General features: G+C 49.9%; 1 protein-coding gene across 1 annotated transcript; it reads left to right on the top strand.

The window, feature by feature from the left end:
* Nucleotides 1-311: 311 nt before the first annotated feature.
* Nucleotides 312-23,119, top strand: EFCAB12 (EF-hand calcium binding domain 12). Its single transcript, XM_039231388.1, has 9 exons — nt 312-596; nt 5,902-6,350; nt 8,551-8,733; nt 10,685-10,841; nt 13,501-13,694; nt 15,191-15,404; nt 19,766-19,925; nt 21,628-21,684; nt 22,609-23,119. The coding sequence occupies exons 1-9, from the start codon at nt 548-550 to the stop codon at nt 22,865-22,867; spliced, it is 1,722 nt and encodes a 573-aa protein (XP_039087319.1). The 5' UTR covers nt 312-547; the 3' UTR covers nt 22,868-23,119.
* Nucleotides 23,120-23,245: the final 126 nt, after the last annotated feature.

Genomic DNA, 23,245 nt, shown 5'->3' on the forward strand with positions numbered 1-23,245 from the left:
GGTTCTCTGTTTCCAAACCGTGGCATCCTGACATAAGGGAACGATGCACAACCAAAACCTGTATTTGGCCAGGACTTTCTAGGGTTTCTGCAATCCCTCTGGAGGGAGCAGGGCCTGTTCTTGGATGAAAATGAAAAATTTTGGAGACAAGCTGAAGATTCTACCGCTTTCAGGAAAACCAGTGATTTATTCCTCCGGATTTGGGGGCCACTGGGCCATACTAAGGAATCCTGTCTTTGACCAAGCCAGGAATTCTGCACCTCTGCGATTGCCTCCGAGGACCCACAAAAGGGGCAGGACGGCCTGGCGGGTGGGAGTGGGAGGGTGCTCCCCGGTACCCGCCCCCTCCCACAGACGGCAGGAGCGTGGCAAATCTCAGCCAATCAGCGCAGGGCGTCTGTAGTCCTGGCAACAGTCGCTTCTAGGCTCCGGCGAGTTGAGTCTTTGCTGCGAAGTTTGGAATTCCTGTTTTTTGGTACCCTGACACGCCAGCGAAAGCAAACACAGACCCACACGCTCTCCAACACCCGCCCCCGACGCTGCGACCATGGACGATTCCTGTGAAATGTCTGAGGCTCTGTACCTGTCGCTGCTCGGTAAATTCCCGGGAAGCAGCGCCGCCTCCGGGAAGCCCCCAGGCCCGTGCTGACGCGTGCAAGTGGGGTGAGGGCAAGGACAGGAGGCCAATATCTCATTGTGCCGTCCTCTCTCTGGGGGAGGGGTTGCCGGGGAGTCCCGGGGCTGGTCGTGCACATTTCTCAGATTTCCATTCCCAGGCTGGAGGAGTGGGCCAAGTTGCCTTGGTCTGAAATCAGAGGTCCAACCCGTGTGCCTGGGAAAGGCATCCAGGGCCCTCTGTCTTGCCCACTGCGCTCCACTTCTCCTCCGGATATTAATGTATTGGGTACTGGAGAAGAAGCATGTTTGGTGATAGCTGGCTGCGGGAAAACCCTGCGACTTCAGAGATGAAGGACAAGCAGATAAACGGATAATACAGAAAAAGAAGGGGTGGGTGCCAGGTCTGGGGGGTGACACCCAAGAGTAAGAGGTCTGCTAAGTGTAAAGAATGGGTGAGAACAATTCTAAGGTTCTGAAAGAGCTCTTTACACTTGGGCTTAAAATTAAGGATACAAGGAGTTCTCTATGCTAAGAGGGGGAGGAAAGGCATTCCAGGCCAATGGAAGCCCATGCAGAGAGGCTCAGAGATACAGTGTCTTCGGGGAACTGCTGGTAGTTTGAGTGTTGCCAGAGATGAGAGGTCAGAAGGGACAAGATCATAAAGATCTTGTGAGATAGGAGATGGAGAAGCCACTGGAAATGACACTATTGGATTGGGAGCAACAGCAAATGCAGAGTGAATTAGCAGACTTGAAGGCTGAGGCCAGAATCACGAGCTCTGGGGCTGTCTGAAACGTCCAGACCAAAGATACTGAGAGGTGACGGAGAGTGGCCAGGCTAGAGGGGACTAGGGGGATTTGAGGACTGACTGAACAGGGAACACGAAAAGAGAAACCAAAGATGATACTCGGGTTGGTAACTAGGGTGACCTAGAGATGGAGGTGCCCTTCACAGAGATCGGGAGCCTACCAGGAGGAACAGATTTGGTGGGAACAGGACATGGAGACCAGTGCAGTCTTAGTTGGTTGAGCCTGAGATCCCTGTAAGCCATCCAAATGGAGATATTTTAGGAGCAACTGTATGTAGAAAATGAGAGCTAATTTCAAGTCATAAATTTATTGGTATGGGTGTCCTCAGCACCTAGAAGGCCACAGAAACATGAGAGTAGAGGAGAGTGTTTGGAAGAAGGAGGAGGAGAAGAGGAAGGAAGGAGGAGGAGAAAGCCCAGGTATGAACCTTCTGAAAGGCACCAATTTTAAGGGATGGCCCAGAAAAGAGGAGCCAAGTAGCAAGTGGCCAGAGAGGTAGGATGGGACTTAGGGCGAGATTTGAATCAGAGCCAAGATAAACAGGATTTCAAGAGAGTTGAATTGTCTCCAGATACCTGAAGAGCTGTCCCAGGAAAGAGGGAAGGAATGTGTTATCTGGAACATCGGTGGGGAGGACTAGGACCAAGGGGTAGAAATTCCAGGGAAATAAAATCTGGGTCAATATAAGGAAGTCTTTTCTAGGAATCAGAATCAGGCACCACAGTGTGAGTAGAGAACTCCCTGTCACCAGAGGTGTATACGAACAGAGGCAAAATCTGCCAGGGGCATTGCAGAAAGAGATCCCTGACCTGGGAAAGCACTGGGGCTAGTTGGCCTCTGAAAGCTGTCCTCACAATCCCTTAGGAACATTTTCACACAGTCTCTGCCCACAACTGTGTGGTGACATCTTTTAACATAAGAGCCCACCTCACTTTTCTATAAATGGACATAGAACCCCAAAGATCACTAGAATGGAAGCTCCCTGGTGCAGGGGGCATGTGACCTTGGATAGGGTAGTCAGGGTGACTTTTAAGGAAGTGACACTTGGGCTGAGAACCATACAGTGAAAAGGACTCAGCCCGCAGAATTCTTGGAGGAATCCCATGCCCTTCAGAGGGCACGGCAAATGCCCAAACCAAGTCAGGATGGAACTAGGAGGGATGGACAAAGAGAAAGCAGGCTCATGCAGTTGGAGGGAAGTGAGCAAGAGAGAGGGGGTGCAGAGAGATGAAGGAGGAGCAGGGAGCAGGGCCCCAGTGAGGGCGGCTGTGGGGGCCATCATAGGAGGGGCTCATTTATTCTAAGGGCACCAAGAAGCCATTTCAATGAAACCATTGAAGGGCTTGAGGGCGGGGGGTTGGAGAGGGATGACCCTTCTGGCTAAGGGAAGATCATGGATTTGGGGTCTCAGGTGGGTACAAGTGACAGCGACAAGACCAGGTAGGAGCATATTTGAGTGTATTCCCAGGGTCAACAGTGTAAAGGTTAAACCCCTTAACCTGGCATTCAAGATGACTCCAGCTTTATTTCCCATTAACTCCTCCTTCACACACAATATACTTCCACCCTGTGGAACTACTTAGTAAACCCCAAATCCTCAAACCCCACCCCTGACCTTTCCCACACTGGCCCCTCCACCCCTTGAAATCTGACCCATTCTTGAAGGCATGTGTCTTCCTTCCTTCATGATGACCTCCCGAGTCCCTCCATCAGCATCATTCCCCCGACTGAGAGCATCTTGTTACCCCTCTGATCACCCACCTTGTTCCATGCCAGCACTCTGTGGTCCGATGTCCAGCCTCGTTTGGATCTGCGTGCACCCGGCTATGCCAAGTACCGGGTGATTCTCAGTAAATGCTGGTTGGATGAATGGCTACATTCTCAGTTGTACCCAGCATCTTGTCCTCAAAGAAACGATAAATGGGTGGCGGAGAAGTGTTCACTTCCGTCCACCTTGATGTATACGTATTGTTTTCTGACCACGAAAGAAAAGCATGGCCATTGTAAGGAGGCTTAACAAATGTGCTGAATGTTCACTTTGTGCCAGGCTGGGCACCAGGGATACGTGGGAATAAGATATAGTCCTTGCCATTGGAAAGTTCACAGGCTGGTGAGAAAGAAAGACCCAGAGAGCATCCTCATTCAGAAAAGCACGGTAAATGCTATGATGGGGGTGAGCATGGGGCTGTGGGAACCCAGAGGGGATGTGAGGGCTTTAAGGGGTGCTGGTGCCTGACCTAAGTCTCCTAAGCATTCCGGAAAGAGGAAACAGCACGGGGGCAGGGCCAGGGGACCGAGGACCCACAGTCAGCTCAGCTTGGATACAAATACAGGGTGAGGCCAGAAAGAACAAGAGAAGGAGCCCTTCAGGCTGGCAGAGGTGGGTGTGCCAGGTGGGGTGAGGTTAAGGAGACTGAATTTTACTCTGGAGGCGATGAAAGGGTTTTAAAGCAGGCGGGAGGGCTTAGAAGGAAAACGATGGTGATAATATTTTTAATAATATTATATCCCTTATGAATTTTAAAACAGTCACATATCTGTTACTCATTTGATCTTCATAACAGCTTCGGGAGGTACTGAGAACAATTAGGGGACAGGCTTTGGTCTTATCAATTAATGGCTAAGAGCCAAGCTCTGGGGCCAGCAAACCAGAGTTCAGGTCCCAGGTCTGCTAATAAACAACCGTGCAACTTCGGGCCTCTCTGGGCCTGAGTGCCCTTCTCTGTAATATGGTATAATCATAGAGCTGACCTCTGTGATGTCAAATGGTCTGTCCCCTTGACATCCACTCTTTCACCAAATAGCTACTGAGCTCCCAGCATATGCTGGCACGTGGAGGTGCTGGGTCTCCAGCAGGGGACAGGAGACAGGAAGTCCGGGTCTGTAGTCTATTGAAAAAATAAACACCAACCAAGTAATGACACCAGAGATTTCAAACACAACTGTCTGCCTACAGCAGGCACTTAATAAATGAACTGAGCTGTGTATAAGACACTAGAGAATGGGGGCACCTGGGTGGCTCAGCTGGTTGAGTGTCTGACTTAGCTCAGGTCATAGTTTCATGGTTCATGAGTTCAAGCCCCGCGTCGGGCTCTGTGCTGACAGCTCAGAATCTGCTTCAGATTCTGTGTCTCCCTCTCTCTCTGACCCTCCCCTGCTCACTCCCTCTCTCTTTCTCTCACTCTCTCGAAATAATTAAAAAAAAAAAAAAAAGACCATAGAGAATAGTCTGAGACTACAGCAAGCTGGAGAGGGCACGCTCCAGCCTAAAGTAACTCAAAGTGGAAAATTTTGACCAATGCGTGAAACGAAACAGAACCCAAGCCTCATTCAGCACAAGGGTCACCCTTTGCAGCCCCCAACTTAAAAACTTGTGATAAGTGATCCACAGGAAAAGTATGTTATATTATGCAGCGATAACATGAGGCTATAACAAAGCTTGGGAGCTAGACAGGCAACATTTGGTCTGAGGAAGAGGAGCAAGGAGGGGATGGATGGGGGAGGAGCACTTCGGGCAGATGGAACAATACCTGCAAAACCTTAGGGCAGGATGGGGCTTGGACCACTCAGGGACCATTCAAGGTCAAGGCGTCTGGGACACAGTAAAGAAAGATAGGCAAGTGATGAGGTGGGAAAGGTTGGCAGAGGGGGGTCATGGGACTTTAACTAAAGGGCCGTGGAAAGTCATAGAAGGGTTTCAAACTAGGCAAAGAGCAAGTATATTTTAAAAAAAAAAACACACAGTGCACTTGCTATGAACAAAGCAACTTGAAAATGGACTGATTCTAACCATCTCCACCACTCAGTAAAGGTTGCTGCCATCTTTATGCCCATTGTACACATGAGAGATTGAGATGGGCCCTAAGTGACTTGTCCAAGCACATGCAGCTGTTAAGCAGCAGAGCCAGGGCACAGCCAGAGCATTCTAGCTTCAAAGCCTCTGCTTGGATGATGAGACCAGATGAGAATGGCATTTTTTTTTTAAAGATCATTCTGGGGGCACCTGGGTGGCTCAGTAGGTTAAGTGTCGGGCTCTTAATTTTGGCTCAGTTCTTCATCAAGCCCTGTGCAGACAGTGCGGAGCCTGCTTGAGATTCTCTCTCTCCCTCCCTGTCTCTCTCTCTGCCCCTCTCCCCACTCACTCTTCTTCAAAATAAATAAATAAACTTTAAGTTAATTAATTAATTAATTAAAGATCATTCTGATTGCCGATAAGGAATACTAGGGGGAAGGGGGGGATGGAGAGGAGGAGGAGTAAAATCCGAGAAGGTTAAAACAGAGAAAACATATAAGGACCTTAGTGTAGTGCCTGCCGTCAGGAATGCACAATCACATTAGATGTAATTATCTTGGCATTAATAGCAAAGCAATGATAAAGACTGGGAACCCAGCCTGGTGCTGTAGCATTTTTTCCTTCCTGGCTCCGTTAGCCCTCTTCTGAAAGAAGCCCACCTCTTAACCCTCTTCCTCCAAGAGCTCTGCCAGTCTACGACTTCAAGTGATGATGAAAATGCCAGCCAGGGCCCCATCTTCGATCCGGAACCGGTCATCGCCCACTGCTTCAAGCAGTTCAAGCAAAAGGACTTCCACCTGCCTCGATGCCGCCGGCGGATCATCATCTTGCCTCAAAAAGAGGATCCGATACCCATCAATCTCACGGACCAACCCCGGATGCCCCCACAGCCAGTCTCCAGCTTCAAAGCCCTGGGAGCTAGGGACGTCCAAGGGCAGCCAGAGGACGTGAGGACCTGGCTGAGCCGGAGGCTGAAGCTTCGCCAGGACCTGGAGTCATTTGGCAACACAGAGAGGTGGCTTCAGAACAAGCCCAGCCTCACACCGTCAGAGGCCAAGGTCTTACACGTGATCCAGAAGAAGCAGGAGGACCAGTTGTTAGACGAACTGATGACTATCAGGGCCTCCAAGGTGAGTAGTCCCCTTTGTGGATGAAGACACTGAAGGTGTTAGGGGCATGCTGTCATTTCACTCCCTATGGATTAGGCAGGATAGAGGTCATTCATCTAATTTCAAAAAGGAGCGAAGAGAAGCCCCCAGAGGGAGGTGTATTGGGTATTTATTGCTGCATAACAGATGTCCTCAAACATTAAAGCAACGTTGATGACCCCACTGTTTCCCAGAGTCAGGAATCTGGGAGGAGGTTAGCTGGTGACCCTCATCTCAAGTTGTTGGCATGCACCATAGACATCCCAAGGCTTGACCTAGGCAGGAAGATCCGCTTCCAAGCTAGCTTGCTCACGTGGCTCAGTTCCTGGCCACAGGGGTCTCTCTGCAGGGCTGCTTGAGCATCCTCACCATATACCAGCCAGCGTCTCCCAGAATGAATGGTCCAGGGGCAGCAAGGAAGAGGCTGCAATGCCTTTTGTGACATCATCTCAGCAGACCTGAGTTTCAGGAGAACCCCATTATCACGTTCACCGTATTCTGTTTGTCAGAAGCAAGTCACTAGGTACTATCCACACTCGAGGGGAAGGGAATCAGGTTCCATTTAGAAGGGAGGAGAGTTGAAGAATTTGTGACTATATCTTAAAACCACCCAAGGGGGTCCCCCGGCATTCCATCTATGGGGATGTATTTTAAAAATATGCATTCTGCATTCATTTGTTCATTGGCACGTGTTTGTTGAGGGCCTACACGTGCCTAGCAGGTGCTCACAGTGCGACCGTGAGGATCACAGATGTGAGGTTGGGAGAAAAAGGGGGACTCCCTTTTATAAATACAGAAATAGAAGCTCGATGAGGCTGACAAATTGTCCAGTCCCGTAGAGGTCATTGGTGGCAGTCATACCAAGTCCTCGCCCCCCAGTGCCTACCTCTCTGTGACATTTCCTGGTAACGCGAACACTTCAAATTTCTCCCAGTTCAAGTGAAGTTGGGATAAAAGCTCAGGCAGCTTGAGTTTAAACCCAACCCTGCTCTTTCCTAGCTGTCTGATCTGGTCCTCAGCAGATCTGGAGCCTGCTTTGCATTCCCTGACTCCTCCACTTGCACTCTGTCTCTCTCTGTCTCTCAAAAATAAAAAAAATAAAAATAAAAAACATAAAAAAAACCCAAACAAACACTGGGCCTGGATGAGAAACCCAGCTCTGCTGCTTATGGGTTGTGTGACCCTAGGCAAGTCACTTCACTTCTCTCAGCCTGGCTCCTCATTTGTAAAAAGGGAAAGTAACACCGTATACCTAATACCTAACTTACAGCATCATTTATTCATTCAGCAAACAATTACTGCCTATCTGTCTAGGGCTGGGGGGGGCTTGTTCAGTGGATGAATGGGAGGTAGAGGTAAGTAGCTAAAAAAGACACTGTATTGCTTTCAAGATGTTCACATGTTAACGGGGGAGGCAGACACATCAGATTGATGACTGCAGTTTGCTGTTAATTGAGGTGGGTCCTAAACACAGAGGAGCCACAGAGCAGGGAACAGAAAGGCCCTTTGTAAACTGTCAGGTGCTGCACCAAGGTAAGGGAGTATTATTCTGAAATACTCCCGATGACCAGGAAGTAAAGGAAGTGTAGGAGCTGGACAGGTAGAGAGAGAAGGAAGAATGTTCTGGGCAGGAGGTCTGGCGGGAGCAAAGGCTGGAAGGTGGGTGGATTAGAGAGCCGCATCTGGCTTCAGGCAGGGGCATATGTTTTGGTGCCCTGAGAGCCTGGTGGGATTATAATTCTGGCGTGTTTGACAGAAGAGATGTGGGTTAGAGTGAAATTTTGGCTCTCATGATGTCCAGCCCCCCTGGTTTCTGATAGAAAAATGGAGGTCCAGAGACACAAAGTATCCCTGGCGAAACGCTGTTGCCCTGAATCCAATGCTCCTTTTTTTTTTTTAATGCTTATTTTTATTTATAAAATGCAAGCAGGTGAGGGTCAGAGAGCAAGGGGGACAGAGGCTCTGCCTGACAGCAGAGATGCTAGATCCAGGGCTCGAACTCATGAACCAGAAGATCACAACCTGAGGCACCCCGCCGCCCCTGAACCCAGTGCTCCTTGCACTCCCCCGTGCTGTCTGTCGGGAGCTGCTCAGTCCCACCCCGTTCTCTCTCTGGGAATTGCAGTCCAGTGGCCCATCTCCCCTGAATTCTCTCCTCTGCTCCCTCTCTCACCTCTTGCAGAAGACCCCCCGGCCTGCCCGCCGACTGGTGCCCCAGCTCCGATTGCCCAAGCCCTCTGCCTTATCAGCTTTGTACTCCTACCTGCACAGCCGCAAGATCAAGATCCTGGAGATATGTAGCAAGGTGGACGGGGGCGAGCACCATAAGGTCTCTAGGGAGGAGTTCATTGTGGCTCTGAAGGCGGTAAGTGCCTCCCATGTTCCCTCCATCCAGGCTGGCCTGAGTGGGGAAGATATGCATGCATCCAGCCCCCACTCAGGTCCTGGACCAGCTGAAAAGTAGATCAGACCATCAGCCTGGTTACTTGTTAAGACAGATTGGAAAACACAACTTGTGGCCCCATCAGACTCCTAAAACCACCCCTGCCTGAGTCTGATCTTGAATGCCCCTTCCTGAGTGGAAAGTCTGCAGAGACGACCCCCATAACCAGTCAGCTACCTGGGGAATCACTATCTTGCCCATCAGACCCCAGAACTGGGCACAGAGATTGTTGGGCTTTCTGTCTTGCTTCTAGAACCTTCCAGACCTTCTCCAACCGTCATTGGCATGTGATCCCATAGAGGTCTTGTTAAAATGCAGCTTCTGACTCAGTACCTCTGTGGAGGGCCCAAGTTGCTGTATTCTAATAAGCTCCCAGTGATGTCTATGGTACTGGTCCACAGACCACACTTTCACCAGCTGTTCAAAAAATTTTAATTAATTATAAAAAATAAAATTTAAAAGTCCATTTCCTCGGTCACACCAGCTACATTTCAAGTGCTTAGGAGTCACATGTGGTGAGCAGTTCCTCTATTGGCCTGCACAGATATAGAACATTTCCATCATTACAGAAATTCTGTTGGTCTAGCAGGGATCTGCTAACTAGGGCCCTGAAGTCAGATCCAGCCTGCCTCTGTTTTTGTAAATAAAGTTTTATTGGAACACAGCTACACTCATTTATATGTATCGTCATGGCTGCTTTCATGCTATGGTGGCAGATTTAAGCAGTTATGATAGAGATCATATTGTTGATGGAACCTAAAATATTTACTATCTGACTCTTTATAGGAAAGGTTTGCTGACCTATGGTCTAGATAAATTAAGCTTTTATATGCTTTGAATAAAAGGTACCTCTATAAAACACTTTAGGATGCTGCCTGCTACATCTTTATGGTTTTAAATCATCACCAGTTTTCACACTGTTGTTTCGTGACATGTACTCACCTAAACAACATTTCAAAACATTAAATATATAATATAATATATAAAAACATATATATATATATATATAGGTTTTTAAGCATCATAACCAAATAGATAAAACATTAAGTCCTCTAGGACCAGGAGAGTTCTGACCCTCTTTAAGGAAAGCCCAGTGAACACTGACTACAAGAAGCTGAGGAGTGGGGTGCCTGGGTGGCTCAGTCAGTTGAACCTCCAACTTCAGCTCAGGTCATGATCTTGACTAGTTTGAGCCACGTGTCAGGCTCTGTGCTGACAGCTCAGAGTTTGGAGCCTGCTTCGGATTCTGTGTCTCCCTCGCTTTCTGCCCCTCCCCTGCTCTGTCCCTCTCTGTCTCAAAAATAAACATTTTAAAAAAATAAAGAAGCTGAACAAAATTCTATTTCCTTAAAAACTTTCCTTCTTGAATATTCAGTATTGCTGGCAAGCATTATATGCCTATAAAGTTGCTCACCATCCCTGAAAGAGTAATGTGTATTGTACTTCAGATCTTATTTTTTCTTCAGTTAAGGAAAGCTGATGTGTTTCTCATGGGCAAGGATGAGAGACGTGAAATCTTTTCTCCAGTCCAGTGTGGGAAAGTTGTCATTGAGATTGGTATGGAGTGGGGTGGCAGCCCAGAAGGCAGGGGTAGCAGACTCTGCAAAGATACGGGCATATCTAGACTGGGTTTTGAAGGAGGGATAGGAGTTCTTCAGACAGAGGGAAGAAATGCCTGAGTCAAGGCAGAGGGTGAGAAAGTGCAGGGTGTGTTCTGGGCTTTAGAAAGGGATCTGAGCTCCAGCTGAGGTGGGAGTGGCTGTGGATGAAACTAGACAGGGGAAGTAGGGCCAGGATGGTAAGGCTTTGACCATACTGGTTGGATGTTTGGATTGGAGCCTGCCCACCTTGGTGGTTTCTCTTCTCTCCTTAGGTTGGAGTCCCTCTGAAAAACCAGGAGGTGGAAGATGTTGTGATCTATCTCAGCTCTCTGGGAAAGGACAACAGCATCACCACAGAGATCCTAGCCAACACCTACAAGCAGTGGTCACTGGCTCATAAGAAAAGCACTCTGTTAACTGCAAGGGAGTGTATGTACCCACCCCCACCCCCATGCCTCCACTTCCCCATCCTGGGAGCAAGCATGGTGGAGGCTTTGGTTTACCTCCTGACTATGTTTTCCAGCTTTGGCTTACCATAGGTGGGCCAAGATTCTGGAATCCCCAGGCCCAGTGATCAACTAAGGAGTAAGATATTCTCTTGAGTACCCCACTACCATGTCCATCAAAGATGAATAAGACCCAGCCCTTGTCCTTAAAGGAGTATTCTCAAAAGGTGGCTTCAGCCCAACAAAGCTTACCCAAGAGATTCAGATCTTGTATGAGGGTCCAAGGCCACCTTACTATTAATCTATATTTTATTGATGCAAAGTTTACTAAAAGTCAGAAACCAGAATTAGCATGTGTTTAGAGTTTACTGGAAAGTCTACTTTGATATTTTATGATCAGGGATATTAGCAGGGCTGCTACGAACAGTGTATGAGTTGTGCACAGCTCGAGTCCCATTTGCCAAGCCATGTGCTTGTGGAGCCCCGTCTGTCCAGATATAGCATGGAGGCAAATTAGAAATGGACTAGCCATAGTGCTGGTTATGAATTTACAACACAAGAGTACATCATGGTTCTTTATAGCTTAGTACCATTGTTGTGTAAAAAAAAAATAAAATTGAACAACTACAGATAAAATTAAAGCCCTCCTTTAAACCTCCACCCACCATTCCAGAGCCCTCCCCAAATGTAAACAAATATGATAAAAACTATAACAATATAGGATATCCCGAAATATAACCTCTTTCTTTTGCTTTTAGAAAATTTTTTTTAATGTTTATTTACTTTTGAGAAACAGAGACAGAGACAGAGTACGAGTGGGGGAGGGGCAGAGAGAGATTTCCAACCTCTAGTCTGGACAAGCCACTGGGCAGCGGCCCCGTCACCCTCGGGCAGGGTGTCTGCCTCTCTCAGAGTCCCAGGGAAACAGCACCCCACAGTCATCTACTGCATGCATCACCACGCCACAGTCATAATCTCTGGCACCCTTCATGTCCAGCTCGTGCTCGGGGCTGCCTCCAGCTGGGCCCGCCTTCCCATCCACGATCTTTTTGCCTTTTCATTATAAATTACCAAAGCTCACCATTATCCGTGTAGTTGGCTGTGAGCCATTTAGTGAACGACCACAGTGTGCCGTGATTCATGTTTGCAGCAAAGGTATTTGGGGCCTACTATTTCCCAATAAATAGACTTGAAGCCAAGAGGAAGTATTTGTGTCATCGCCCTTTTCTCTGGAGAACATCCCAGGGTAAGTGGACTTGGCTATCTTTTGCTTTGCCTAAAGGGGCAGCAGCATCAAGAGTCTGGGTGGCCGGCTCAAAGAGAGAAGGCAGTAGCACTCGGGCTGGGTAGCCTTAACCACAGCAGGTAGCTCAGTTTGTCTTTCAAGTCCCTGGCGGTCAAAGCTACAATTCACGCTACACAGGGAGGAAGCTCTAAAGCTCAGGGAGGCTGAGCCACCAGTCAACAGCCTCAAAACTAGCAGGTGGCTGGGCCACGACTTCATTTCAGCCCCGAATGGGGGAGGCCTGAATCAAGGCATGGGCAATGGGGTACGTTCTTTCATTTGGTTCTTTGTTGAGCACCTCCTACGTACCAGGCATCCTTCTAGAAACTGGGAACTGGGAACACAGGAGTGAAGAAGCCAATGCCTCTGCCTTCAATAGCTTCCATGTAAAGGGTTAAGCAAGATGATGTCTAGCAGAGATTAACGCCTTAAAGAAAAGAGGAAAGAGTGAGGGGGCAATGGTCAGAGAAGGCCTCTCTGCAAAGCAGCCATTAGAGCTGACACCTGAGTGACAGATGAGGCGCCAGGCTGGTGAACGACACCCCAAGCCCAGGGAGCTGCACAGGCAAAGGCCCTGATGGGCACATTTTCAGGGGACAGAAAGGAGTTAGGGTGAGGGGCACTCAGGCGGCTCAGTCGTTTAAGCATCGGACTTGGGCTCAGGTGTGAGTTGGCTGGTGAGTTCGAGCCCCAGTGTCGGGTGAGCTTGGGCTCCACACTCTCTGCCTCTCTCTCTGCACTTTGTGGGGTTCTAATCTGCTCCTTGGTCACTCACTCTCTCTCTCTGTCAAAAGTGAGTAAGTAAGTAAGTGAATAAATAAATAAATAAATAAATAATACACCTGTAGTCAAAAAAAACGTTTTAAAAACAAAGAAAGAAGTTAGGGTGGCTATGGGGCGTGGGGGAGGGGTGAGCAGGTGGAGATGGACCACGCGGATGCTGAGGTGAGGCCAGATTCTGCCTCACCAGAGCCCTGCAGAGCAGAAAGAGGATTCTGGGTTTTAGTGTAGGTGCTGTGGGAAGCCAGCAGAGAGTTTCAGGAGGGGGGATGAGGTGATTATATTTTTTAAAGGTCCTATTTGCTGTTCAGTGGAGACCAGGTGCCAGAGGATGAGAATGGCAGCCAGAAGGCTGAAGGGGTGGGGGGTGATGCAGGTGAGGCAGGATGGCCTTGCACTAGGGAGGCCACGGTGGAGACAGAGAGAAGGGGTACCTTCAAGGTCCCTCTCGGACGGCCTGCTGAGCCACGGGGGAAGTGTGCGGAGGGCCGGCCCGCACCTGCTTGGTCACCTCAGTTACCTCACTGCTTGATGGAGTCCTCAGCGGAGCCCCATCTCAGGCTCTCCTTCCTTGCAGATTATAGACCTGCCAAGCGCAGAGTTTCCCCATCGCGGCCGTCCAAGAAGCAAGTGAATTTAGCCCCACAACCTTGCAAGATGGACCTGCTGACCGTGCCTGTGGTCGACACCCAGATGGAGGCGCGGCCCCTGACTCTGGAGGAGATGGAGGAGGTTGGCAAGCGGTACCGCGAGAGGAGGCGGCAGCACAAGGTACCGGGTCAACGGGAAGGACACGGGGCTTGGCCCCTGGACAGGCTTGGGTTCAAGTCCACTGCACCTTCTAGCTGGGGAACTCCTGGGAGCAGGCTCTTTACCCCTGTGTTCCCTCCTCTAATAATAAGAACAACACCTGCCTCACAAGGTTTCTCCAAAGATGTAATGAGATCATGTTTCCAAAAGTATAGGGAGCTCCTCTCTTCCCATTTTTTGACTGTGACCTTGCATCCTGAGACCAGGTCTTCATCGTAGCTGGAATCCAAGTGCCCAACACAGGACCTGTCACCAAGCGGGCACTGCAGACATAGATGACCAGTGAAGGCAATTAATTCACCCAACACATATGTATCGGGAGACAGCAAAGTGCCAGGCACTTTTAGGTGTTGTAGAGAACAAAACAGCCCCTGCCTTCAGAGAGGCAGACAATATTAATATACTATATATAAATACATATTATCTTTTTAATTTTTTAATGTTTATTTTTGAGAGAAAAAGAGAAACAGAGTATGAGCAGGAGAGGCGCAGAGAGAGAGAGACACACAGAATCCAAAGCAGCTCCAGGCTCTGAGCTGTCAGCACAGAGCCTGACACGGGGCTCGAACCCACGAACCATGAGATCACGAACTGAGCCGAAGTCAGACACTTAACTGACTGAGCCACCCAGGCGCCCTTAAATACATATTATTTTTATTATATAATAAAATACTAGGCATTGTAAGTGCTATACCAACTAAGATCTGACTCAGTTGCATGATAAGGAAAACCCAAAATATTTGAGCAGAGGTCAGCAAACTTTCCCTATAAAAAGCTAGAAAATAAATGTGTTAGACTTTTGGGGCTTTATCATTCTGTGGCAACTACTTGGTTCTGCCTTTGTAGCAAAGAGCAGCCACAGACAACACCTAAGCAAATGAGTGTCCCTGTTTTCCAATAAATTTTTCTTTTTCTTTTTTTTTTTAATGAAATTTTCTTTATAAGGTACTGGGCCAAATGTAGCCTGTGAGTTGTGGTGATTCTGGTGTTAGAAGCTGAAAAACGGATAGATTTTTGTTTCTTGTAAATAACTAAGAAGGCCAAATGCGGCTCCCCATCCCCTAGGCCTCTTCTTCTTTGCTCTGCCGTCCCTGGCACGTGGCCCCCACCTCAAAGGCACAGATGTCTGTGACTAATTTAAGTTCTCGGACAGCCAAGCACAGATATGTTGTTTCAATAGGGCATCTACATTGTTCCCTATGTATGTATCATACAGTGATGTGTGCACATCCACGTACGGGGCTGTGCACACAGAACCGCATGGCTTAACCACTCAAGTCCTCTTCAGGGGTAACCTTGATCATGAGTGATTTTTCTCCCAAGTCACTGAACTTTGGTCCCACCTTTAATTCTTCATCATCTCCCCTCCTGGGGGAGAGGTAGATGAGGCTCCACACCTGCATCTGACCAGGAAGAAGACGAAGGCAAGTGGGTGCCAACCTCTGTTCTCCTTGCAGCTCAAGATCCCCTCCATCCAGTACACGGAGCAGTGCCGCCTGGTGCGCAGTGGGAATAAGCACTTTGATGAGCACTGCCTCCCGTCCACCATCCACGGGGAGATGAAGGAGCTCATCAACGTGTCCCGCAGGGACAACTTTCTGGTCTACCTGCAGTGCTGCAAGCTCTGTGAGTCCTACGGCCTCCCGCTGACAGAGGACATCCTCATGAAAGGTAAGAGCTTCGGAGCCTGGCCCTTGGGAAGTTGCCGAGAGGGCTCGGAACCCAGGTGAACGTGGCGTCCACCTGAGGTTTGTCCTTCCCCGGCGGACGTGCCCCTGGCCAAGCCTCTGTGGTCTGTAGTGGGGATACTCAAGGAGAAAGGGGCAGCCCAGCCTGTTTTGCTGTTAACATGGGATTTCTAGAATCCTGGAGGTTCACAGGTTCCACAGGTCTGGAAGTCTGGGTTCCCCCACTGAGCCTGCTGAGCACTTTAGAGCAGGAAGCTCCAAGGACAGGAGTTCTGGGTGAGGGAGCCCTGAAGTTGAGCCGAAAGGGACAATCCCAACTTCAAAGGGGAGATTTGATAGGAGCGATAACTGCTATGCCGTACTGGGCTTTTCCCAAACCACCTCCCCAGGCCAGCCCTGTTTCTTGGTTCTTCGGCAGCACAGAGGTAAGAAGGCACCAGGGGACAAGTGCTGCTGAGGCCTTGGCTCTCTGCTCAGACCACAGGACTCAGCCCTGAGATTTCCACACTGGTCTCAGCCTTTGCTTGAGGGAGAACTGTGTTTTCATATATCCAGGCAGATCTGAACCGTCCCCAGCTCTGGGTAGAGTGTGTGCTTCTGAGAGATGGGGACGGGAGAGAGCCCCATAACCCCCGGTGACCACGTGGCAATGCTGGCGTCTTAAATTGTGGGCTTATAAGTCTGTGCTCTCAAAGCACAAAGGGACATAGGTTTTCCCACAGGAACGTCACAGAAAGGAACCATGGCCAAAGTGGCAACCTGGCTTTCAAAGAAAGGGGCACACAGACGGTGGGGTGACTTACCTAAGAACAAGTTCAAAGTTGCAACGGACTATTTCCATCTTTCTGCCAAGAGAGGGGGAAACAAGTGCAGAACATATAGGGCCTGGGGTCTTGTATTAATTTGCTCGAGCTGCCACAATAAAATACCACAGACTTAAACAACATACATTTATCTTCTCACACTTCTGGAGGCTGGAAGTTCAAGATCAAGGTGCCAACAGGGCCGGTTTCTCCTCCTCTCCTCTGGCCACCCTCTCGCTGCCTCTCCACATGGTTTTTCCTCGTGCACTCGTGCCACCTTCTGCCTCTCTTGTGTCTAAATTTACTCTTACAAGGACACCAGCCAGGTCAGATTTGAGCCCACACTCACAACCTTTAGCTTAATTACCTCTTGAAAGACCCTCTCTTGGAGCGCCTGGGTGGCTCAGTCAGTTGACCATCTAACTTCAGCTCAGGCCATGATCTCATGGTTCGTGGGTTCGGGCCCCACACTGGGCTCTGTGCTGACAGCCAGCTCGGAGCCTGGAGCCTGCTTCAGATTCTGTGTCTCCCTCTCTCTCTGACCCTCCCCTGCTCACGCTGTCTCTCTCTCTCAGAAATAAATAAAACATTTTTAAAAATTTTTTTAAAAAAGGAAAGAAAGGCCCTCTCTCCAAATACAAATTCTGAGGTTCTGGGGGTTAGGGCTTCAATATGTGAATTTGAGGGGTGGGGGATGCAATTCAGCCCATAACAGGCATGCACGACAGTGTACAGTCGAATGCCTTCAGGATCACAGGCAAATCAACCTAAGTGGTCACTTAGTGCACCCCATCACGTGCGTGGCCACCGGCTCCCCCCTGGGCTGGGAGGGCAGCGCCAGGAAATCTCTTGCAGCTCTGAACACTGACTTTTCACCAAATCATCCTTCCTTCCGTCTCCCCTTCCCTGATTGCTTATATTCTCTCGTCTTGGCTCGCGGAGGACATGCCACGAACTGTCCTCCGAAATGCAGGCTGGCCTGCCGGCACCTGGGCTGCCCTGTGGGTGAGGTCTGTCCTCTGGATGCGCCTCCTCTGTCCCCGCCAGGACACCGAAGCACTACTGGCTCCCTCTACCGCTAGGTTTTGCCGGCTGCTGAGTCTGTGGCCTCACCTCCCAGCGGGATCTCACACTCACAGACACACAGGAGCAGCCGCGGGTGGGCTTCCTCTCGGTTCTAGATGGAAAAAACTTGAGTCCATCTCCGACTGCTCTCCTGGCCACTGTCTACTGGCTGTCTCTTGGACAGAGGCCAGCTCTGCTGTGAGTAAAGAAACTCAACTACTGGGACTTCCAGGTCTGTGTTCTAGACTAGAGCTTGGTGGGCTCGGATCCAGGCCTCAAGCTCAAGGCCCATGTTCTAAAACATTGAGGCATTTCCCCTCTCCCCAGTGCATATAGCTTTATCATTTTTCTCCCCCTGACTTTAGAGATATTTGCTCACTGAAATTCTTTTTGAAAGCATAAAAGTAAAATTCCCCCCAGCCGGGGGCATCTGGGTGGCTCAGTCTGTTAAGTGTCCGACTTCAGCTCAGGTCATGATTTCTTGGTTCTTCTCTCTCTCTCTCTTTTTAATACCCCAGAGCTTTTTTTTTTTTTTTTAATGTTTATTTATTTTTGAGAGAGAGAGAAAGCACTAGCAGGGAAGGGGCAGAGAGAGAGGGGAACAGAGGATCTGAAGCGGGCTCTGGACTGATAGCGGAAAGTCTGATGTGGGGACTGAACTCACAAACCATGAGATCATGACCTGAGCCTAAGTCATATGCTCAACCGACTGAGCCACCCAGGCTCCCCTATGATCTCATGGTTCTTGAGTTCAAGAGTCTGGCTCTGTGCTGACACTTCTGAGCCTGCTTTGGATTCTCTCTCTCTATCACTCTGTCTCTCTCTCTGTCTTTGCCCCTCCTCCGTGCTCTCTCTCAAAAATAAGTATTAAAAAAAATCCCCCCAGCTTGAGTTGACACCATTAATATTTTAGTGATTGCCCTTTCATAGACCTCTTTTTATTTTCTATTTATAAAACATTATTTATGTAAGTTATTTTTAACTATATATATATATATACACACACATATCTATATATACATGTATATAGTATAGTTTTAAAAATTCTATGTATCAGGACACCTGGGTGGCTCCATCAGTTAAGCGTCCAACTTCAGCTCAGGTCATGATCCCACGGCTCATGAGTTCCAGCTCCATATCCAGCCCGCTTCGGATCCTCTGTCCCCTCCTCTCTCTGCCCCTCCCCAGCTCATTCTCTCTCTTTCAAAATACATAAACTTTTTAAAAACTCCTGTATGTCTTTTAAAAATGTCAATGCTGCATCTTCTCCTTGCCTCCCCCCTCTCATCCTCACAGTCCCTCCCCTCCCCCCCCACCCCCAGCCCCAGATAACCAGCATTAGTAACCTGGACTCTAACCTTCCATTACTTCTTCTAGAACATGCGCTAGTCGTGTGTTACCATCATAGGACAGGCACTACTCCATGGCTGCAGGAAGACAGAGCCCCTGGCCCAGTGTTCTTTATGCTCCAACTTCTTAGAGCAGTCCCCTGAGGATATCTGTGAGATGCATGCTGAGCAAGGGGAAAACCACCATCCACTAGGTCTCAGTTAACCTGGTGAAGCCTTGGGTGCACCTCCCCTCCTTGGGGGCTCCTGACCAGCACGACCCCTGCAGAATGGGGTGTAGGGGGCCACACAGGCCTCACAGACGGCACCCAGGCCTCGGGGCTATGGCTGACCTGGTTACAAACTAGCTCCTGCACCTCGAGTCCAGACAGCAGTGTTGAACCAACTCCACTTCCTGACACTGCACTAGGATCATATGCCCTGTCACCCCTGGGGGAGCTGGGGGAAGAGTCTAAGGGACCCTCTGCACTACCTTTGCAACTTCCTGTGAGTCTACAATCATTTAAACATAAAACGTTTAAGGGGGTGCCTGGGTGATTCAGTTAAGCGTCAGACTCTCTTGATTTTGGCTCAGGTCATGATCTCACGGTTTGTAGTCTGAGCCCCACATCAAGCTGTGGGCTGGCCATGCCGACTGTGCAGAGCCTGCTTGGGATTCTCTCTCTCTCTGCCCCTCCCCTGCACCTCTCTCTCAATAAATAAACTTTTTTAAAAATTTAAAAAATAGGGGTGCCTGGGTGGCTCAGCCAGTTGAGGGTCCGACTTCAGCTCAGGTCGTGATCTCACAGTTCATGGGTTTGAGCCTCACATCAGGCTCGGTGCTGACAGCTAGCTCAGAGCCTGGAGCTGCTTCAGATTCTGTGTCTCCCTCTCTCTCTGCCCCTTCCTCACTCACGCACTGTCTCACTCTGAGACACAGTCTCACTCTGTCTCTCAGAAATAAATAAACGTAAAAAAATTTTTTTATTTAAAAATAAACATAAATAGTTTAAAATGTATATACAAAAAAAACCATTTTCAAACAAAAATGTAGACTTATAAAAAAAAAAAATCCGCCTTCTGTCCCAAAGGCTCAGGGCAGGGATGGGCGTTGGACTGATAGGCCACGATTCTCTTGCTGCTTACAGCGCTGCTATACCCGGGAGACAAAATCATTTTCCAGAAGGACCAGGTGCGCCCAATCCGGCAGCCGGGAGGCTACTACTCGGACATGAAGATCTTCAGTCCAAATCTGGCCCTGCTCAGGTTCCAGGGCTTCAGCGACGCTGTGGCTAAGAAGACTGACAAGCTGAGTATCGGCCCCACTCTCCCCTGCCGTTTGCCTTCTGTCTCGCTGCTGCTCCTTCGGCTGCGGGGCTGGGATGCTGGCACACTTGAGGTGTCATGTCTTGCCAATGCCTGGGGCCAAGCAGCCCAGCATGTCCCACGCAGCGGGGCCCCAGGGACTGGCCAGTTTCCAGTGTCTGAGGGCCCAGCCTCCTTGCCTCACTCCCGACCACATCGTACGTGGTCTCAGCCTCTCTACAAAAGCTTAAAAATAGGGTCTTCTTAGAGAAATGGGGAGGCCCCTTCACAAATCACGGGTTGGCTGTCAGGGGCTCTACACAGGACGGAGGTGGCAGTCCCTTCTTTGTCCCGTCTTCTCTGGCAAGCGGTGGGCTTCCATGAGGAGGAGAAAGGAACTCTGCAATGAGGCCTGTCTCTGACCCTCACCACCCTGAGTCCTCTCTAAGGAAGTGCCCTTCCCTGGAAGGCAGTGCCCCATGGGCAGGTTATGAGCCAGCATCCATGGGTAGCTGCAGATCGGAGAGCAAGCAGCCTCCCTGCATCCCTGAGTGGGGACGGGGCTAATGTGGGGTGAGGAGGGGCCAGCTGCCCACAAGGGGGAGGGGACCCGGAACTGCCCGCATTCTAGATCACGGCCAGCTGCCCGCTGCGGTGGGATGGCCAGTACAGCTGGGATGAGACACAGCAGAGCCGAGTGGAAATCACACAGGCTGCAGGTTAAATGGACAAGATACTTCACTGTTTGAGCCTCAGCTTTTCCTGTTAAATGAGCGTAACAGCTCCTCCCATACACAATGAGGATCGGATGAGAAATGCACATAAACTTCCTCGCATGGTGTTCGGCAGAGAGTTAGCCCTTGGGAGCGGCGATGGTTGGTGTTTTATCTGTCCCATCAGGACGATCGCGACCGAAGGCATGGCCTGGGCCCGCAGAGGGGCCTGTCCACGATGCTGGTGAGGAAGAGCTGAGCATGAGTCAGGAGGCTGGTGGCCCGGAGAGCCCCTTCTGATCTCTTAGTGACTGCCAGTCCCTGGGTGGCTGACATCCATTTCTGCACCGGGAACCTAGGGAGTGGGTGGGAACCTGAGAAAGGGTCTCCTGTCCATGCTTAGGTAGGCCACAGCCATAAGGGACGAAGAGAAGTCCCCAAGGGCAGGGATGGACCTTTGTTTTATCCTGCTACTTGGACTGTGTTGTCAAAGATCCTGAGGCCAGATGCAGGCCTGCTGGGAAGGAGGGCTGTCTGTGGTTGCTGAGTGATGTCTGCCGGGCCCAAGATTTGTGGAGTTAGTTTTCACCACCCTTGTTCCAAAAGCTGGATTCGGCTCTGGCAGGGGAATTGAGAGTCGGGGACCCCCAAACAATTCCAATCATTGATTATATCTCTCAGCTATCCCGGGAGGTCTCTGTTCTGGGTAATAAGAAATGCGAGGCTCTGAAAAGGGACGTGACCTGCCCGGAGCCACCCCGCCAGCCGGCCAGGTTGGGAGCCCAGCCATGGCTGAGCAAGCCCACTGTGTGTTCCCCTGGAGCGTGGAGGGACAGTCAGGGTCCCCGCCCAAGCAGAGACATTCTCCTTTTGGAGATCTTGTTTGGACTCAAGAGACAGGCCCACCCCCACGTCCTCTGACCTGGGGGTCCATTAACATGGAATCCTCCCTCCCCCGTCCTGACAAGATACCTTTCTCTCTTATCTACTAGGAAAACACCAAAGAAAATCAAGAAGATACACTTTAAGGAGTTTGAGGAGTTCACCAGGTCTGTAGCATCACCCAACTCCGGAGGTGGGGGGGTGCTGGGGGGCAGGGGGAGGACCAGCCTCACCATGGAGGAGGTGCCTGGGACTCTGCATGTTACACGGTGCACAGTATCTAGGGCTCAAGGCCCAGGGACGGAGAGGCAGTGAAACTACTTAGACTGCCAGGCAGGCACCACTGTGGGTGTGTTCCATGTTTTAACTCATTTAAATCCTGTCAGCAACCCTATAAAGTTACTCTTAGCATGCCCACCTGACAGAGGGGAAACTGAGGTACAGAAAAATTAATTCTCTTGCTCAAAGTCACACATCTATTAAGTGGTGGAGCTGGGATTTGAACACAGCAATGGTAGCTCCGGAGGCTGTATACCGAACATCATATTAAAATGCCTCTAGAGAACTGATGGTGTACACTTAAGAATTTGGGTGTTCAGGAAGCCTGCGGGGCTCGGTTAAGCATCCCAATTTGGCTCAGGTCACGATCTCATGGTTCGTGAGTTTGAGCCCTGTTCTGGGTGAGCTTGAACTCCACTCCGATTTCTGCACTTTCTCCTTCTCTCTCTCCCCCTCTCTCTATCCCCCCATCACCCCCCCATCCACGGTCACTCACGCTCTCTCTCAAACATAAATTAATTTTAATTTTAAAAAAAGAATTTGGGTTTTTGAGGCAGCAAGCTGGGAGTCAAGCCTGCACTCCACGACTTGCTCGCTGTGGGGCTTTGGGGGAAATAACTTACCCTTTCCAGGTCTTTACATCCCCATTGGGAGGGTAGACAGGATAACGGAAGCCGCCACACGGAAGCAAAGTGCTTGTCACAGTGCCACACCTCCACTCTGGTCACACAGTTGGCTAGCTCTGCTGAGTAGAAGCAGCCCCAGCCCTGGCCCGTCTGCCACGACAAACTTCCTGTCTTCTCTTTTTCCAGGAAGCTGAAGGTGAAGAGGCCCAGTGTTTCCCTGCGAACTCATCCCAATTTCTTCTGGCCGGGTCATCTTCTGGACAAGCTGCAGCTCTATCTGCCCACTGTGGCCATAGACAGGAGCCTGGCACTCTTCAGTTGTGTCCAGCCCCAGCCCCATGCCTACGCAGCCACCTACCACCCCAACCACTGGTGGCCTATTGGGAACATGAACTACATGACCTGTGGCTATTACGATGCCCACAAAGTCTACTACATCAACTAGAGTGGCCCTGGCGTTGTCCGATGCAGCCACCCTGGGGCTGTGGCCAATGCAGCTCCCAGCCCAGAGCCACAGACACAGGGCAAGAAGTGTAAAGAGCCATATAGAAGAGATCATTTCAGTGGGATGGCCTGGAGCCAGCTCTCTGTTGAGCAAAAATGTCCAGGGTCTCAGAGGGCAGATGTATCTAGGGAAAGACAAGCAGTTTCTGAGTATTTCTCTGTCTTGACCTCTGCCCTTTTGAAATAAACCAGATTGGAGGTTTTTTTCATGTTGCCTGTGATCCAGCTGATGTGATTTCTTGCTCAGGAGCTGTGACCAGAGTTGTGTTTGAAAAGCTGGGGTTCTGAGCCCAGAGGACAACAGCAGGTTTGCAACAGC

Source organism: Hyaena hyaena, unplaced genomic scaffold, assembly GCF_003009895.1.
Source record: "Hyaena hyaena isolate Hyena2069 unplaced genomic scaffold, ASM300989v1 scaffold_56, whole genome shotgun sequence".
Lineage (NCBI taxonomy): Eukaryota > Metazoa > Chordata > Mammalia > Carnivora > Hyaenidae > Hyaena > Hyaena hyaena.